Source organism: Nicotiana tabacum, chromosome 20 (assembly GCF_000715075.1).
Source record: "Nicotiana tabacum cultivar K326 chromosome 20, ASM71507v2, whole genome shotgun sequence".
Lineage (NCBI taxonomy): Eukaryota > Viridiplantae > Streptophyta > Magnoliopsida > Solanales > Solanaceae > Nicotiana > Nicotiana tabacum.
In genome coordinates this window covers 86,172,788-86,193,088 of record NC_134099.1, presented here as the reverse complement: position 1 = coordinate 86,193,088, position 20,301 = coordinate 86,172,788, and the positions used below count along the sequence as shown (strand labels likewise).

The following is a 20,301-nucleotide window of genomic DNA, read 5'->3' as shown; positions in this document are numbered from 1 at the left end:
CATTTCAAGTTAGCAGTCAGGACCCCGCCTGGAAAGCAGGGAATACATTCAAGTTCAGCAGTCAAGTGTCCAATCATAGAAAGGAAAAACATCATCAAAGTGTAGTTGGCAGTCAGGCATCCACCTGGAGAAGTGGAAAACATCTCAGATTACAATTCAAAGCGGCAACAAGGGGATTCCACCAGGAGAGTACAAGTCAACAAGGCAACAAGAACCACAGGAGCAAGCCTGAAGTTACAGATAGGATTTTGTAGTGTATAGATCATAGCATAGTCTAGTTACTTTTTATTTTATCATGGTGTAATAAGGGGATGCAGTAAGCAGTAGCAGCAGCAACAACAACAGTGAAATCACAGCTTCATGGTAGTCACAGCTACCAAAATGTCCCAAACTACACTGACCTGATTCCTTTTAGCCAAGGATATGTAGGCAACCTCAGAAGCAGGGTGCGGTCAGATCTTTCAAAAATGCTTCATACGGAGTATTCAAACGGGCAAAAATCGCTCGTATCCGCTCACTTATCTTTGCACGAAAACTCTTCGTGTTTCCGGGCAAAGAGGTCAAGCTGTGAGCACGTGATTTTTGCACTATATATCAATTACTCCCATAACTTCAAAATAAAATAATTTCTTTCAGTTTGCAATTTTGTGGATTTTTGTGGCATTTTTTGTTGATTGTTTGCATTTGTCTGTGCATATTTATTTTATTTAATTCATGAAAAATAAAAAAACAAATACCATGCGTTAGCATTTAGGATTTATTTTCACATTTTAAGGTTAATTATTAAATTAGGTGCTTCATTAAAATGAAAATCACAAAATTGGCTTACTTTTGCATTTCTAGCCTTTTAATTCTAAATCAATAATTTCTCCTTTAATTTAGAAGTAATTAGTTCTTGTAAATATTATATTAGGTATTTAGCTTAACTTAGTAAATTAATTGTTTTTAGGAGTTTTTAATTTAAGTTTTAATTAATTAAGAAGGGAAAGAAAAAAAAAGGAAATAGAGAATTAAGAAAAATAGGGCTGTTGAGTAATGGATTAAAATGCAAGGCCCAAATTCCATTCAACCCAAACAATTTCGACCCAGTCCGACCAGGCCCCAACCCAATTCCAGCCTTAGCCGCCCGTCTACCTTAAACCAACTCGGTCCGTCCCATACCCCAACCAAACGGTGCCGTTTAGGCTGAAATGAATCTCAGCCATCTATGATCTTTAATCTAACGGCCAGGAACCGGGGTGCTTCACGTATATAATTGTCCGAACTCCAACCCCCTCTCTTTCACTCGTCTCACTTCTCTCATCCAACCTTCAGAAACTCACCCAAAACCTTAAAGCGCCGCCTCCATTACCCCACCTCGAGCCCGACGGCGCTGGTCCCAAATGACCCCAGATTAACACCACATAGCCACCACGACCCCCTCATGCCGAATCCTCACTCCGTTTTCCTCGAATCTTGCCGGAGCTTCTCGAATCCTAAATCTGAGTTCGAGCCCTGAAAGTTCAAAAGCCATTTTTCTATCGGACTTGGTGCATGTATGGTCATAAGGGCTGTTCTTCGAGTTTTGAAGTTTGGATTCAAACGATCGGCGTTAGTTTTGTTAGGCCCTGTGTCTCCGATAGATTTCGAGTCTGAATCGGTAAGCTCCTTTCTCCTCTTGTGTTCTCTTTCTTTTACTGTCTTATTCTTTTTCTTCTTCCCCTTTTCTTTAGCTTAGTTCTCTCATACTAATCTGAATGAAACTCGATTAATCTTTCGAGTTTAAATTGGTCTTTTATTCACTGTTTTCTCTTCTTCGTGAAAGCCTGTTTTCTGATTCCTTTAGTCCATTATGTTAATAGCGTGGCTAATTCTCCGATCTTGCCTTTCTGTTTAGTCACCCAAGTTAGTTTAAATTAGGTTATTTCAACTTAGTTAATTCCCTGCCTAGTCGTGTTAATTGATCAGTAATTTAAGTCGGTTTGCTTTGAAATCATTTCATGTTATCATGGCTTGCAGATTTTCTCTTCAAATAGATAAGTGTTCGTTTGGGATTTGGGTTGTCTCTGGTCCATTTGGCAAAGAGCGGCCCGTCCAAATTGGTTTGGGTTATTAACCCATTTTTTTGGGTCTGGTTTTCAGAGGTAATAAATAGGGGTTTTAAAAGGGTAATTTTGGCAATTGGGAAAGGGAATCTTGGGTAACAGAATTCAGAAACTTCTAGGAAAGTGGGGCGGGGACTTATATGAAATCTGATGCTTTAAACTAAGGGCTTTTGAGCAAAAACGAAAAAATGAAAAGGGTCAAAATGAAAAATCTGATTTCTTTAGGCTGCCCTAGTGCCTTGCCTATAAAGGCAGCTTTTCTTGCCTTTCAAGGTAGAGTTTGAGAGATGGAAATCCAGAAAATATAGAAGTTGCATAATTTTACTATTTCATAGACTGCAAGAGTTAAAGGACTTGAAAGAGAAAAAAATCTGAAAAATACAAACGGCTGAGTGCTTGCACTGTTCCATTGCATTTTTTTAGTAGGCTTTGATTTGTTCAGTTTCTGAGATAATTTTGATTCAGTTGATGTGGAAATGGTTTGAATTTGGATTTTAAAAAGCTTGGTTTGAAGTTGCTGTAGTCCCAGCTTGATTGGGGTTACTTTTGTTACTATATCATCTCGAATTCTTGGTTTGAACTGGTTTGCTGAGGCTGTTGTTCTGTTGTTGTTACTGTTTCTTCACCTCTTTCCTTTTAATCTCCAGGTACAAATTCTGAATTCTTCATGATGTAGATTTCAATTTGAACATGGAATAAAGGCAGTGCTGATCTTTCATGATGTTTATGTGTTTAGTCATCTGTTCATAATGTCGTTTAGTTGGTCTCTGTTTGATTAGCCAAGTTTTCATGTTGTAATTAAATTTTGGACTGTTGGAATGTTGCATTAAGGGCTTCGAGTAGGCTAAAAATGTAGTGAGGTCGTTTCATCCTTGGCTAAAGATGAGCAATCGTTGTTTTGGGTGTTAATCTCATGTTTGAGTGGGGGTTAAAAATGCAAAGGGTAATCAGGATATTGCTGATGTATTGTCAAATAGCATGTGAGTGATTTTAGTTTAGAAATGGTGTAGAAGTTTGAAATGTTTAATCAATTGGCTTGAATGTGGAAATTCAGAAATGAGCATGTTTATTTTTAGTCTTACAAGTTTCAGTAATAGCTAATTCATAGTATTTCATGGATTGGCACATGAATGTGTTGGAACTAAAAATGGCTTGGAACAATTGTCTGTTTAATTATCATCAATGTTTTGATGTCTAGTAATTGTTAGTTCGGATTCTGGGGTTTTTCAATATCGAATTCTTGGATCTGTGATGTTTGGACTTTCTTGTCACTCTATATTTCAAATCTAAATTGCTTACTGCTAGTACCCGGGCTCGAAATGAGACCATTCGAGCTTCGACTTGAGCATGCCTCATGAGATCTGGGCTCTCCGCTTGGGCTCAAACAAAATTTGTTGCAGGGCCCAACACTTTGTGCCATGGTGATTCCACTACGTCATTGGACCTCACTTAGTCATAATTTTAAACTCCCGATTAATTTCAACTTTGGTTTCATTGGGTTTTTTTTTTTAGCAAAGTCTTTGTAGTCATTTGGGTAGTGCCGTGTTAATTAGTAAAACCAATCATGGCCCTCCCGAGATTAATTAGATTTTATTTTTAAATAAATTGAAGTGAGCCATTTAAATAACATAAATAATTGTGGCCCTCCAAAGGTAATTTAAATTCCTTCTTTTGTTTAAAAATTAGAATTGGGGTGTGCCGTGCCAAACAATTTGACAATTGCATGGCCGTCGCTTAATTAATTTTGTTTTAATCCTTAGAATTCGAGGCGTGCCATCTAATTGAATTTCCATGGCCCTCACAAAGTTGCAAAATCGTAATTGCTTAGGCGCGTTAGTTTAATAATATTACATTCCTAAATTCGAGTGCGCATTTATGTGACCCAAATCCAATTCTCAACGATGTTAAAATATGTCAAAATCACGGATGCATTTATGTGACGTGGTTCGAGACGTGTTCTAATAACGTTACAATATTCTTTAAAAATGAATAAAAGCGGTGAAGTTAAAATTGCACATAGGTTCAAAATGTGTTAAAATCAGATAAATAGGCCGAATACAACAGTTGAGCGACAGTGCTAGAACCACGGAACTCGGGAGTGCCTAAGACCTTCTCCCGGGTTAACAGAATTCCTTACCCGGATTTCTGGTTCGCGGACTATTAAACATAGTCAATCTTTTCCTCGATTCGGGATTTCAACCGGTGACTTGGGACACCATAAATCTCCCAAGTGGCAACTCTGAATCTTTTAATAATAATTCCGTTTCGATTGTCCTTTAATTGGAAAAACTCATTTACGCCCTTCCGGGGGTAGGTAAAAAGGAGGTGTGACAAATATTATCCTTCGTCATATTTGTTGCCATTCATATGCTTGTCGTTAAGCAAATGATTTAGCTAGTGTTTGACCATAAATTTTCAAATTTGGTTTGAAAAATTTGATTTGGGTGAAGTTTGGTTTCAAGATGAAAATGTAGTTGGATATCAGTTTTCAAAACATAATTCCCAAATTTATTTTGGAAAAACATGAAACATGACTTATATCCACAAGTTCTAAAAACTATCACAAATACCCAACAGTACCTTTATCAATAACATTCATTATATTATCGCAAACCATAGTCCTGAACATAAGTAAATTTGGTACATTATCATAAAATAAATGGTGGGCTCTTTTATACGCCTGAACATAAATAACACATGTTTGGCCATAGTTGACCGAGAAGACGAAACAACATTGTTACAAAATAATAAATGGTGGGCTCTCTTATAAAATACAAAAATTTGGGACAATTTTTAAAAAACATAATGGTGATATTTTAGCCCAAAACCAGCTATTGAGATTTGGAATTTTGCCAAAATGTAGCCAAAATCTATGGTCAAACATGTGTTTGCCAAATAAAACCCAAATTTATTTTGGCAAAATCTATAGTCAAACCGGTCCTTAGTATTTGACTTAAACTTAACGGAGCTCTAACGAAGTACTATAAAGGGTAATTTTAAAGCACTGGCAAAAGTAGGAAGGTAAATATGAATATATTTTTAAAAAAATATTTTGACGCTTGGAATCTATACACTTAACGCTAGAGCAGTAGTTCCAAGGGTGTTCGAATTTGAAAGAGACGAATTAATTCTCCAGCAGAGGATGTTTAATATATGTTATATACTTCCAAAATATATTTTACTATATACATAACGTAATTTTTTAATGAGTGGTGATTAATTGACCACCCTTAATTAGCTAGGAGACAATGTAGCTTCGCACATGCGCGCTAGAGTGTCGTTGTAGTAAAAGACAATCTAATAACAAAGATATAAAGGATCAGAAAGTATAACCGGAATGAAATTGCAATATTTCGTATAATAGAAAGGTGAATTTGGACCTTTTATCATAAAACAAGAAAAAAAAGAAACACCTTCACCTCCAGAAAGACTATAAAATGTTTGAGATTTTCCTTTCCAATCTTCTATCTTTTCTATTGAAGTACTTGCTGAAGCACTTTCCTATCTTGTTCCACTTGATTTCTCTTCCTTATTCTCATGATGGCTGAACCAAGGGTTGAACTCAAAGTGACCAATACCAAAACTGCTGAGCCAGTGTAGACACCATCTTTGACTATGTAGCATTCTCCATCTAACCATCCTTCACCAAAGTGCTGATTTCTGCTCATGCTTGTGGATGCCCCTATTAAAATTACAGCAATCCCAAAGCTGATCCTGCACCCACCATTCCATTTCTGCAACTTGTTTAGCTTATTATATTATGTTTACAAAGAATTAATCTAAATTTACCTAACTCCTTAAACTATATATGTGTATAACCGTATATAATCAGTTTATAGTCTATGTACACAGAAGAATAAGAACAGTAAACAGTGAATCTAATGGCTATTTTCATAAAGATCCTTTTATTAATCAACTACTCAAAATGTCAGAGAACTCAACAATTCATTTAAAAATTTTAATTCGTAGCTGTCCATGTTCATTAGTAGGTAATTACATATCAGGCGCAGATCAAGATTTTGAGAAAATGGATGGAATATATTTATAATAGTGCAAAGGGATTCAACTTTTAGGCTCTTAGCATGAATCCATTATCATTTAGAAATTATAGGTTAAAATTAAAAAATTTGTTACAATTTTAATATATATATATATATATATATATATATATATATATATGTATACACACACACACACACACTTCAATCATGGAATTTTGACATCATTCATAGCTATTAGATATAATAATATAAAATTTTGCAATGACAAAGAGAGATCGAGGATTTCAATGTGTTAGATGTGACGATTTTGAATGAATAAACCAAATAAAAAAATATACTTAATTAAAACACAAGAGGGGACACTAGACATGCCTAAAAATTGAAAATCGAACCGCTAACTTCACTTGTAAAGGTGCACCCAATAATCACTGAATCATAAGAGTTTAAATACACATATATATTTAAGTAATTTTTAAGAATATAACATTATACATGGTATAGAGAGAATACTCCAACGAATGGTGTAGATACACCCTTGCATATAGTATTATTTTTTCTAGGAAAATGAATTAGAGTTTAGCTACTATACATGGACACTAAACTTTTTTTTACATTCTCAGGTCATTTGTAAAATAAAATTACAATAATTTTTAATAACAAACATGAAACTGTAATCTGCAAAAGATAGTAAATGACTCTACTCACGAGACGGTAAAAAAAGAAAAAAATCTATATATATATATATATATATATATATATATATATATATATATATATATATATAATGCTTACTTTTAAATATTATTATTTGAGAAGAAAAGTATCGCAGAATTGGCAGATTTTGCGGGCAATGATATCTCAGAACAGAGATATTCTAATACAGGAATTTATTTTTGTTCACCTCTCTGACACATGTACTTTAGTCAAGCAGCATGATTTATACTTTAATATTATCGAACAATTCTCCAGTTTTATTAGCGTAAAACTCGATGCAAGTGACTATATATCCCTTGATTTCGTGAGTGATTAAAAGGTCAATAAAAGCTAGGAAAGTAAAGAAAAATTTATTATGTGTTCCCACACTAAATTTAGCAATTTAACCTTATTATGAATCAACTATAAAAGTGAGAATATGCATTAACTTAGTGATAAAAAATTATATACGAGACATTGTAAACACTAATTGCGAATACGTTTTTTGAGAACAAGGACCTACCAAGAAAGTGCCAAAAAGAGGCCAGCAATGATGGACTTGTTCTCAACCTTGGAACTGTTTTCAGTTTTATCCCTTGAGAATAACTTTCTACATATTAGCAAGTTTCCAATGAATTGAGCAATGAATAAACATGTTAAAGCTGCAATTCCCAATCCGAACGCCGCGCTTCCTAGGAAGTAACAGTATTTCCCATCTAGTCTCAGATCTTTCTTCTGAACATGACAAAACGACCATCTCATTTAAAAGCTTAAACTGATACAGACAATTTTTACTTGCTTAATTATGTCTTCAATAATTTAATAATACGGAAATTCTCATTAAAAAATGATCCAAGAAAAGTGAATGTAATAGACATACCTTTGATTTCTTGAATTCAGCAGCTATGCAAAGAGAGAAGGAGATAAAACCAAAGAAGACAAGCAACGGAAATATGACTTGGTGTTTTTCCATAAGAGAGATAATTCTTTCCTTTTGGTACAGCAGGGGCGGCTTTCAATAAAGAAAGTTGAAAGAGGAAAGGAAGAATCAGTTTGAAGATTACTCAAAATAGTTTAGGTGCGTGCTACCTCTAATTCGTTCGTACTTTCGTTTCGGGCTACTTCACCTTTTTTTAGAAGCCTTTGGATTGGTTTTCTTGAAACAGAGAGGTATCATTTCTTTATTTTATTTTACTTAAAAGAAAGCTCTTTGATCAAAACCCTTGACTTGTCAATCTCTTTAATTGTTACAGTGCTTCTTTCGGTTGTTGAGACTTGAGAGGGGTGGGGGGTTGGGATATAACTTATATATGTAGCACAAATACGAATTCAAAATTTGAAATAAAATGATCTCCAGTTGATCTCTCTCTATATATATCACGTGAAGTCGTAACTAACAGATCCACCTGATGTGGCACCGTGGGGCACGTTGTTGTAGAGGGGGGAGTTGGTTTATGGTTAAGTATGATTCAACTTCTATCCAACTATGATGCCTATGGTGTAAATAGTATCTACACTAGTGTATTTTAATGGCTGTAAGAAATTAAATTAGTTAGCTGGTCTTTTTAGGTTCACAATTCAGAATTACTATAGATAATGTTATTATAGATCACTTTATGATGAAGTAAAAAGCTACAAAACAATTAGTCACAGAAGTTAAATCCGGCTATCTATTTTACTACTATAAAAATAAGAGTTAGTGACGGACAAATACGGTAGCTAAACAATAAAATTCGTCGCTAATCATACTTAGCGATAATTATTAAAAAATTCTTTTAGCTACAAGAGATTTAGCAATAGATTAGAGACAAAGTTTGTAGCTAATTTCAATTTTTTTTAATAATGTTTGTTTCTTTTTCCGATTAAATTTATATATACCGTCGTATAAAAAACTCTTCTGGAATATTTAACATGAAGAAAGAATTCAAGAGACATGGGTTTATGTTGGCAAGGAGGCTATAGGCTATAGTATAGGTTAAAGGCTATCATCGGATGATCAATGGTTGAAGAAAAAGCAAAGAAAGAGGAAGTAACTTCCACATACTCTTTTCAAATATTCATCTTTTCGACTTCACTTCTTTATGATTCTCTTTTAAACTTCAGTTTTAAATACTTATGTTTTCAACTTCACTTCTTTATGAATGTTGTAAGGAGCTAAAACTAATAATGCATAGTCTTACTCAAATCAAATACTTTTTCCGTGTGATGACCCAAAAGGTTGTCTTCTGTTTTAGAATATGATTTTGTGTTTCGAGGCCTTGAAAATCTCATTTTACCTCTCATCGATTTGCGTGCGCCGTCGGGTGTGTATCCAGAAAGCTTTATGTGAAAAAATTTAAGAAATGATGATTTTTGGTTTAAAAAGATGATTTTTGTTGACTTCGGTCAACATTTTGGGTAAACGGACCCGGACCAATGTTCCGATGGTCCCGAAGGGTCCGTAGTAAAATATGGGACCTAGGAGTATGCCCGGAATCGAATTCCGAGGTCCCTAGCCTGAGAAATGAATTTTTGAAAAAATTGATAAGACTGAAAATGTAATAATTTAAAAGATTTGATCTTGTTGGTATCGGGCTTGTATTTTGGTTCCGGTGATCGGTACAGGTCGTTATGATATTTAGACCTTATATGTGAAATTTGGTGAAAAAAACGGAAATGATTTGATGTAATTCAGACCTTTGGTTGAGAATTTTGAAATTATCTTGAAAATTTCATGAGTTTGGGTGTTGAATTCATAGTTCTAGATATTATTTTCGCGATTTGATCGCGCGAGCAAGTTCATATGATATTTTAAGACTTGTGTGCATGTGTTGGTTTGGAGCCCCGAGGGCTCGGGTGAGTTTTAGATAGCTACAGAGTGAATTGGAACTTAGAAAAATAGCTGGTATGCTTCAATTGTGTTGCAGGCCTCAGACCTCGCAAATGCGAGGTCATGGTTCGCATTTGCGATCACTGTGGAGGTCGCATTAACGAGGCTTCCATCAGAAATGCGAAGGAAGTTGGGCCAGCCTATGTTCGCATTTGCGAAGTAGTCAGGGAAGGGGGGATTATCGCAATTGCGACCAATTGTTCGCATTTGCGACAGTCGCAGAAATGCGACAGGTTTGCATTTGCGATGCTCATGTCGCAAATGCGTCATCTGCAACTGTTCAAAACATAACTTAGACGGGATTTTCACCCCTTCTTAACATTTTTCAAATCCTAGAACCCTAGAGGGATTCACCCAAGACCAAATCTTTCCCAAAACTTTGGTAAGTGATCCTAAACCACTTTCTTTCACTTTCCCATCACATTTCATGATTTTCAACCAAAAATCTGAGATGTTTATGATAGAAATTGGGGTTTTGGGTAGAAGTAGGGATTTTTATTAATTGGGGATTTAGACCACGATTTGGAGTTGGATTCCAAAACCAATTGTATATCCGGGCTCGGAGGAGAATGGGTAATCGAATTTTGGTCCGAATTTCGAGTTTGGACCAAGCAGGCCCGGGGTCAGGTTTTGACTTTTTGGGAAAAATATTGGGAAACCTCTAGTTATGCATTGGAATTGTTTTCTTTAGCATTTATTGATGTTTTTAAGTTAATTATGACTAGATACGAGTGGATTGGAGGTGAAATCGAGAGGTAAAACAGTAATTGAACGTTGAAATACCTGTTGGCTTAAGGTAAGTATTTGGTCTAACCTTGACTTGAGGGATTAGGGATCCCCGACTTATTTGCTATGTGGAGTTCCATGTGTGTGGCGTATAGGTGTGGTGACGAGTACCTATGCGCCACCAAATTATCATTTTAGCATGTTCCCTTCCCGTTTTATAATATATTCTTTCTTGTCTTAATTACTACTTGCTCATAAATGTTTCCATGTCTAATTGCTTCATATTAACTGTTGTTTTCTCTATTGAAGTATTAATTGTTTCATAGTTTCATTTTATTACCTTGTTGGTTGAAGTTGGTTTGTTGGTGCTTCATGGTATACTTTGGTTGGTCTCGCTGTGTGGTATTAACTGTTGAAGTTTCATAATGGCATAGACCTCTCGTTGTTATGATTTGAGGTATAAATGTTGCGGAAGGTTTTAAGTTAAATTGTGAAATACCTGTTCTTGTGCTGTGATTGGTACTGAAATGTTGGGATCGGGTTGCATACCGCAACATAAGTAATAAAGGTGAAATGTGATTGTCTGGTGGGATCGGGTTGCACGCCGCAACAAGGAGTAATAAGGGTGGACAGTTGGGATCGGGTTGCACGCCGCAACAGGATGAATAAGGGTGATATGTATTGAGGAGCAATAAGGGTGGACTAGTAGGATCGGGTTGCGCGCCATAACAAGGAGCAATAAGGGTGAATGCTTATACTGTTGTTGATTATATGGTGGGAACGGGATGCGCGCCGCATCAAGTGTTATCTATGTATTCTTTTCTGCTGAAATTCATTATTGTAGTGTTGAAGATCTCTTAAGGATTGGTAATAGTTGATTACCAGTAGAAAGTCTGGTTTCCGTATTTATTTAATGCAAGTTACTGTCATATTTCATACTGCGATTCCTTTCTGTCTTAGTATAAACTGTTGCAGGTTATATATTGTTACGCCCCACCGTAGCCTCGTCACTACTTCATCGAGGTTAGGCTCGGCACTTACCAGTACACGGAGTCGGTTATACTGATGCTATACTCTGCAGTTTCTGTGCAGATTTCGGAGTTGGTAGTGGCTGATCGAGAGGTCGGTTGCTGATTCTACATTCAGGATACCCAAGGTAGACATGTAGGCGTCCGCAGGCCCTAGCGTCCCCTCCTATCTTTACTTTATTTCTGTTTTACTTTCTTCGAGACAGATGTATTTTCTTTCAAACCATTACATGTAGTATTCATAGAATCTTCGTGAGTTGTGACACCAGTTTCAGGGCGGTATCTATTCGGCTTTCGTTAATAGTATATGGGTAATTAACTAAATTATGTACTTCTGCTTTTATTTCTGTTGATTTCGTTTTGTTAAACTTTAATTATAAAAGGATAAAGGGAAGAGGTGTAATAATCTGTAACGTTGGCTTGCCTAGCGAGTACAATGTTAGGCGCCATCACGGTCCCGAAGGTGGGAAATTCGGGTCGTGACAAATTGGTATTAAAGCACTAGGTGTTCTAGGTCTCACAATTCACGAACAAGCTTAGTAGAGTCTTAGGGATCGGTATGGAGACGTATGTGTTTATCCTCCAGATGCTACAGAGTTAGGAACAATTTCACTTCTATTCATCTTTGTTGTGCGGTTTGATCTCTGAATGCTAATTGAACTCTCTACTCTATTCTTTCGTAGATGGCGAGAACACGTACCTCTTCATCAGCTGATCAGCAACCCGAGCCCCTAGTGGCTTATAGTACTTTTTACAAAGTTTTCAAATATGTAAATTTTATTTTGGAATACTAAATCATTCAATATATCAAAAATATGGTCAAAATTTAAAAATTGAAATCTCGAAAAGCGAAAAGTGTCATATAAATTGGAAGGGAGGGAGTAAAATGTTACTTCTTGCTTAATAGGTGCAAGGAGAAAAAGTCCTGTTTTGTATGGTTAAGGATACAAAGTTTGCCAAAGACAAGAAAACAAGTCTTTACAAGATTATACAGGCTCTGAATCATAAACTCAGACTAGGAATAAACTGCACAGGAACCCAAAAAAATGGGAAAAATTAAGCAGGAGATTGTTATTGTACATCACTCCTCAGTTGCAAACATACTGCACCTATGCATATGGACACGAAAAAAATACATGTTAAGCTCAGGCAAGATTACCAACACCAGTATATTAAAATATTTTGGACTGTACAAAACTGTGAAGCGATCAATTCTCCTCGGTGAGTCTCGAAAGCAGAAATAGGCAGCCAGAGCAAAGCAACACTGAAATTGAGAAGCAAAGCAGATCTAATGGTGTGTGTATGACAGCCTTCTTACTCTTCTCGAAGAAACCAATGAGAAGAAGCATCACGATTACATGACCAACTTTGGTCTTCAACCCACTAACAGTTTTTATCTCCAACCATTTTGGCCGTTCCTGTACAAAATAGATGAATCAGATGTTGTGCGCAAGAAACACGATAATGTCATCTGTGCAACAGAATCTTGCATTGGAAAATTGGCACCAATATGCAGTTGTTAAAGAGACGGATTCAGTCTAACCTTTAGAGTGAATATCCCGAATAGATTTGATCTATATGGAGTTCTTTCCTCTGACATTGATTTTGACTTGTCAAGGTTGCTGATGAAGAGTTCATAGAGACCCATGCCAAAGACTAACATCACTGTCCCTAAGAGATATATATCTACTTGAGAAATCGAAAACCAGTTAGTAAAATCATAAATCACGGACACAGAAGAATGAACAATAGTTTTACCAGTCAGGCATAAAAATTGAACTTCTATTAGAGGGTGTTTTCCACTGCCACTTCTTAAAGTTGATTAAGAACCTCCACATGCAATGGCATTACAAAAAAGCCTCAAATTTCTTGCATAAATGAAATGAAAACTCATTCACTAATGCTTCTAAAGAGACCGTCATTACAATAAGAAACAAGCACCATTAGGAGATCTGTGGCTTTCATGTATCGTAACGAAATCAGCACTCACATGACAAAGAAAGAACATAGGAAAGCTATATGCATGAGTCAGAAATGCAAATAGTAATTACAAACTTACCTATAGCCTCAACAAGAAACAATATGACTTTTGCTCGGATTGCAAAGTATTCTTGGAATGATGATATTACATAACTGCAGCCCTAAATATCGAAACAAGTTAGTTCAATCATGTAGCAAAGTCTTCTCGATATTTATTGCAGAAAAAAGCGCCTATAGTTTTGCTATAAACTAATAATAAAGCTGGGAAATGTATGGTCGATAGTGCTCTATTGTATAACTATAAGGAGTAGCATTTCTATGCTCTTCAGACAGGCTTTTAAAAATGCTATGAAAAGAAGCATGAGATAATCCGGATCTTGGCCTATTCTTGCAAAATTATCAACCAATTAAGATATGACTGTTGGTCTCATTCAACCCAAAAAGCTAGCTCATTAAGAAATATCCAAGACCATATAAGGAGACCACATCTCATTTCTTTAACCAATGTCGGACTTCCCCCCCCCCCCCCCCACACACACACACACTCGGGACTCATCTGGAAAGTGGATGATGGGGGCCCAACATTGAGAAACACAACAACAAGAGTTGATATGTCTGTCTTTGATACCACTCTGATTTTGTTAGGCCTAAATTAATCCCAAAAGCTAGCTTATGAGGTGAGGATCATCCAATATTTCATTTCTAACCCATAGAGCTGGGGTATTAAAAGGTTACAATCTCAAGATTAATTTTCTACTTTTTTTTTGTCCCGCGACAAGTTTGATTGATCCAAATCAATGATCTTACAATAATTTATTCTTTTCTTGATTCATTAACCACACCAGATTTCCAGGTCATCACTACCTTCTTCTTTTTTCCCTTTTGTGTATTTTAAAACAGGTTATCAGTCCAGGCTGCTGAATATACAAAATAGGACAGCATTTACACGACAGAAGAGAATATCTAAGGTTCCAAATTGCAACAATGGTGAAAAAACTGAACCGCTTGAACTAGCTCGCAAGTACAGCTTAGGCATCACTCTTAAAATCACAAACTACATATCCACTTTCACCAAACAAAAACAAATGAATCAGATTTTCAATTATTAAGGATAAAATGATGGAAATATTAAAATAATACCTTAATAAAACAGAGAAATGAGCCAATCAATGAACCCCAGACTGCAAGAATAGCAAAAAACCGACTGCTGTATATAACCTACAAGGAAAAGAAAAAAACAAAAGAAAATGATGATAATTATGTGACATACTTTCCTTTTTAATTTGTCGTATAAAAAAGAATAACATTTCTATATTTTAAAATAATGGGTGTGTTTGGTACGAAGAAAAACGTTTTCCAATTTTTTCATGTTTGGTCGATTTAAATATTTTGGAAAAGATTTTACTTACGAACTCATTTTCTTCCAATTGGAGAAAAATGTTAGAAGGGAAAATATTTTTCAAAACTCTTTTTCAACCTTACCCGCACTATTCCCCATCTCCACCAACCCCATACCTATCCCACCCCACCCCTAACCCACCAACCCCCACCCTACCCTACCCTACCCCACACTAAATAGAAATATTATTAAGAATATTTTCTTTTAAAGTACTTTCTTTTTTCATTTCAACAAAATAAATATTTTTTTTATGGAGATTTGGGAAAAGGGGATAAAGGAAAATAGCATAAAAAATTATTTTTCTAAAACATATTTTCTATTCTTTAAACAAACACAGAAAATATTTTTCGGAAAAAAGTTATTCCCTCACCAACTAAATATAAGAAAATAAGTGATAAAACCATTCATTTTCCAAAAAAATATTTTCTAGGAAAATATTTTCTATGGAAAACATTTTTCTCCGTACCAAAAACACCCATATTTTTAACTTTTCATTTTACTTTTGTTATTTCTTGTTTAAACTCTGTATTTCAGACAAACTTCATCACATAAAATGGTCAAAAGGATGTACTTATTCAAACGAAAAACCATATTTCACCTTCTCTACAGTTTCCTCTACAAGTTGTAATTTTGCTTTTGGAATATGCAGTATGTTTGAATCGAAGTCCGGCTGAATAGCAGGGGATGACGCATGAACTGATGAATTAGTGCAACGAGCTGACCCGTTTGATAAAGAAACCCGAAATTCGACCCAACAAGGCTGATATTGAGGAACCCATTTAAGTGCTGAAGTTGATGTTGAGATTCTGCTCAAGAATGGAGCTGCAGAGTTTGTAGCTAAGCCTCTAGTGGTTGGTATTTTCATGGTGTCTGAAGACTGAGAGCTTAAAGTTTTGTGCATGAAAGGAATGTCTGGTTATCTTATTACCACAAATTTCAAAGTGGAATAATACTGGCCTCACATTAATGTTTTTTTTTTCTTTTTCTTTCTAACTCGAGCGCCCAATTAATCTAAGTAGCGTTTGGACTAAAGTTGTAATTTTTGAAAAAACTAGTATTTGGAGTTAAGTTGAAAATGGTTTTTGAAATTTCAAATTATGTATGGACATGCATTTCACCTGAAAAAATGTTGCAATTTTGTGAGCGGAGAAACAGTAAATTTTGAAAAAGTGGTTTTGAACAACTCAATTTCGAAATTTTTTTAAAAACTTGCAAAATTTCATGGACATACACATTTTTGAAAAAAAATTCAAAAAAAGGAAAAAATATCCATGTACAAATGGGCTGAGTGCCCGGAGCCAAATCAATACAGAATTCAATATCTCTATCGGGTGGCATCCCCGACAGATCTGCAGGAAATACTTCTGAAAACTCTCGTGCAACTGGTACCGAATCCATGGAAGGAACCTCCGTACTAGAATCACGAATATAGGCCAAATAAGCTAAGCATCCCTTCTCAACTATACACTGAACCTTCACATAAGAAATAACCCTGTTGGTAGAATGACCAGGAGCCCTTCTCCACTCTAATTGAGGCAACCCCTGGCATGACTAAAGTCACCATCTTGGCATGATAGTCCAATATAGCATGATACGGTGACAGTCAATCCATGCCCAAAATAATATCAAAGTCTACCATATCAAGAAGTAGGAGATCTATACTAGTCTCAAGACTCCCAATAGTAATCACACACGAGCATACAATAATAGAATCTCCCACAAGAATAGACACATATACAGGAGAACTCAAAGAATCACGGGGTCTACAAATCGAGTCTCATACTAGGTAACATTCATGCTACTCTGTTGAATGCGCTCAAACTGCCTGGGCTAATCCTCTCTCAGAGTGAAAGGAATGAACTTTTCTAGAAATAGTTGTGAAAGTTGATCCGAGGTAAGTGAAGGTGAACCAGCTGGTCTAGTCAACACATAATATCTCCACCATCTCTTGGCAGAACTGGTCATCTGGAATCACGAGACACAACCAGATATAAAGCAAAATAGGATGACACATAGGAATAAATAGAGCCCGGATCAAATAGAACTAAAGCATCTCTATGACAAACTGGAACAATACATGTGATAACGACTTCAGATGACTCGGCCTCAGGCCTAATCGGGAATGCATACAAACGGGGCTGGGCCGCGCCACTCTGACCTCTGCCCTTCGGGCTACCTCTAGTTGGCTGGCCTCCACCTCTAACGACCTGACCTCAATCTTGAATGGCCTGGCCTCCACCTCTGGCAGCCTGACCCCTGCCTCTAGATGGCTGAGCTAGCGGTGAAGCAACCAATGCTAGAACTATGGCATGAGAACCCTGCTGGTGCATGCCGCCCTGCGCTTTGGGGAAAAATCTAGAAAGGTACCTCAGATCTCCACAAGCATAACAAGCCATCGGCTGCTGTGACTGCTGACCCTGGAACTGGCCATGGGGACCTGGATAACCACTCTGATAACTTTGGATCGGAGGTGCACTAATAGGAGTTGATGGTGCACTGTAGGATAACTGCTCAAGATGAGATACATATGGACCACGACTACCCAACCGTGGGATGCCTGAAGCGCTGACTGAAACGGCCTGGGAGGATAGCCTCTACCAAAAGTACCTATCACCACCCAAACCGATTGGCCGCGAAGAGCACCCGAGTCCTACCTGTCGGATACCCTTAAGCATGCGACTAAGATATAAACATAAATAATTTATGCTAAATTACGAGAATAACATGCGTGAGGAAAACATATCCAAAGGACATATATACATATACGTGCGTATTACAGTGGGCGAGCCGATAAGGCCGTTATAGACAACTATATACCCAAAACTGAAGGCCGACAAGGTCATATACTATCCAACTGTACATAACTGTTTACAGACCTCTAATAAAAATACAATTGTACAAAGACGGGACTGAGCCACGTCATACCCATATATATATATATATATATATATATAGCATATCATACCAAAATCAAAAGTAGCTTCAGATCAAGTGGAGCACGCCAACTCTTGCTGATTAAGGATTCTAAGAATGGGGACCGTCATCTTACTTACCTGCGGGCATAAAACGCAGGCCCCGTGAAATAGGGCATCAGTATGAAAAATATACTAAGTATGTAAGGCATGAAAATCAGTACGTAAAAGACATAAATGAAACATGGAATAAAGAAATTCATCTGTAAATCTGAATAACTTTGTAAATTCTGAAACATTTATAATGCCATGCACGTGCATATAAATGTCGTGTCATGCATAGGTATAGGTGTACATAATATCATCAAGCCTCTGAGAGCATCCCATCATATCGTCTCGGCCATTGTGGGAAACATCATTAACATATACCAACTGATCAGGTGGTAATACGTATATAACGCCGTAACTTTTTTCCATATCCTATATAAATATAATATACATATATACGCGTATATAACACCATCTGATCATGGGTCAGTATAAATGAATGCAATGCGTAAAATGCATAAGAAATTCGTTAATAAGATTTTCTCGGAATGCTATAAAAATCAATATACCCTTCGGATAAGCTTTGTCAAATACGTATTTTTCTGAGACCCATGAACAAAAGATATAATAATAATTCACATGGGAAATCGAGAATATAGACACCCCTAGTATTTTTATGAATAGAATCATTTAAGAAAGTTGCGTATTTTGCTCGTTTCATTTGTATTATTTGGATTATGCCAAAAAGAAAGAAGGAATAGCCTTAACATATCTGGAGTAGGCAAAAATTTATACAATATTCTTGGAAAAAATTGTACCGTACTCCTTTAAAACCGTAAAATTTTACATTGCTACGGTTCAAACAATTCTCATTGGAATTGTTTGTAAGAATTTCGTTGGAAGCCTCTATTCGGATGGATCTTAGCGTCTGCTTTTGAATATTGTGAATGAGGAAGAAAGACTTATATTTCAGTTTGTTATTCTCTAACCAAAATGAGTTAAACTTTAAAAGAGACCAAACTTTATATACACCTTGAGTGTTTTACAGTTGATGTTAGATAGCCACTAATATCATATGACTACTTAGTCATTGGTTTTGTTAGCTCCCTTACTGCCACATCTTATTCTCATAATTTAATAATTAACTAGGTAATATCCCGTTATTCGGTAGCTAATCAATAACCCGTGTAATTAAAAATTATTTCAAATTACCTAAAAATACTACTTATTTTTAATATACTTTATAGATCATGCTATCACGGTTATATGGTACCTTGTATGATACTAGTCCATAAATATCGAGTATTATCGCTCGACCCATATTTTATTCCAAAATGGCAACCTTCAACGAAACTCATTTTCTTTAATTCGTGTACCCTTTATCCTTCATGATACTTACTTATCGCTTGCTATAAATATCATAAATACGTTAACCTCAAGATAATCTCATCTCCGAGTCTACGTCAATTAACTAAAGACAAAAATTTTAACGTACGAAAACGTGAGATGTAACATCTTTCCCCCCTTAGAAACATTCGTCCTCGAATGTTTAACTCTCCGGGATCTATATAACCTTGGCAGAGTCGCCTTTGTAACAATACTACTACCAACTCTTCCTGTAAAAACTCAAAAATTCAACGCCATATAGGACCACAATAATCAATAACGACAATGGCCTCACACGACCAATGACAACAACTGACACAAGAATCCATACACGTACCTTAAGGTTATGAGGTCTCGGTCGGATCCTTCTCTGGAGGAGGAAATAAGTAGGGATATCTAGACTTCATGTCTTTCTCGGCCTCCAAAGTCATCTCTTCCACATTGTTGTTTCTCCAAAGTACTTTTACCAAGCTACGTCTTTAGTCCTCAATCTCCGAACCTGTTTGTCTAGTATAGCAATGGGAGTTTCTTCATATGGTAGCTGCTCTGTGACCTGAACGTCGTCAACTGACACAATTCTGGAAGGATCTCCGATATATTTACGAAGCATAGACACATGAAAGACTGGATATACAGACTCCAAGTCCAAAGGTAAGTCTAACTCATATGCTACCTGTACTACCTTGCGCATGATCCTATATGGTCCAATGTACCGAGGGCTAAGTTTTCCCCTTTTTTCGAACCTCATAACGCCTTTCATCAGTGATACCTTTAGGAACACCCAATTGTCAATCTGAAATTCCAAGTCTCGCCGTCGATTATCCGCATAAGACTTCTAACGGCTTTGAGCTACTAATAGCCTTTCCTGTATAAACGTAATTTTCTCGATTGCCTGCCGTACCAACTCTGGTCTTACTAAAGTAGCTTCCCCAACATCAAACCACCATATAGGCGACCTACACTTTCGTCCGTAAAGAGCTTCATATGGAGCCATCTGAATACTGGAATGATAGCTATTATTATATGCGAACTTGATAAGCGGCAGACGATCATCCCAACTACCCTTGAAGTCTATCACACAAGCCCTTAACATATCTTCTAGTGTCTAAATAGTACGCTCAACCTGTCCGTCTATCTGGGGATGAAATGTTGTACTAAGAAATTGGCTGTAAATT

At 36.4% G+C, this 20,301-nt stretch overlaps 2 protein-coding genes across 2 annotated transcripts; both read right to left on the bottom strand.

Moving 5' to 3' along the window:
- Nucleotides 1-5,396: 5,396 nt before the first annotated feature.
- Nucleotides 5,397-8,057, bottom strand: LOC107800131 (protein MODIFYING WALL LIGNIN-1-like). Its single transcript, XM_016623286.2, has 3 exons — nucleotides 7,659-8,057; nucleotides 7,302-7,513; nucleotides 5,397-5,798 (listed from the first exon to the last, which is right to left on the bottom strand). The coding sequence occupies exons 1-3, from the start codon at nucleotides 7,749-7,751 to the stop codon at nucleotides 5,558-5,560; spliced, it is 546 nt and encodes a 181-aa protein (XP_016478772.1). The 5' UTR covers nucleotides 7,752-8,057; the 3' UTR covers nucleotides 5,397-5,557.
- Nucleotides 8,058-12,329: 4,272 nt separating this feature from the next.
- On the bottom strand, nucleotides 12,330-15,694 carry LOC107800129 (uncharacterized). The gene is made up of 5 exons (XM_016623284.2): nucleotides 15,379-15,694; nucleotides 14,522-14,599; nucleotides 13,461-13,542; nucleotides 12,945-13,087; nucleotides 12,330-12,819 (listed from the first exon to the last, which is right to left on the bottom strand). The coding sequence occupies exons 1-5, from the start codon at nucleotides 15,679-15,681 to the stop codon at nucleotides 12,610-12,612; spliced, it is 816 nt and encodes a 271-aa protein (XP_016478770.1). The 5' UTR covers nucleotides 15,682-15,694; the 3' UTR covers nucleotides 12,330-12,609.
- Between the last annotated feature and the right edge of the window lie 4,607 nt (nucleotides 15,695-20,301).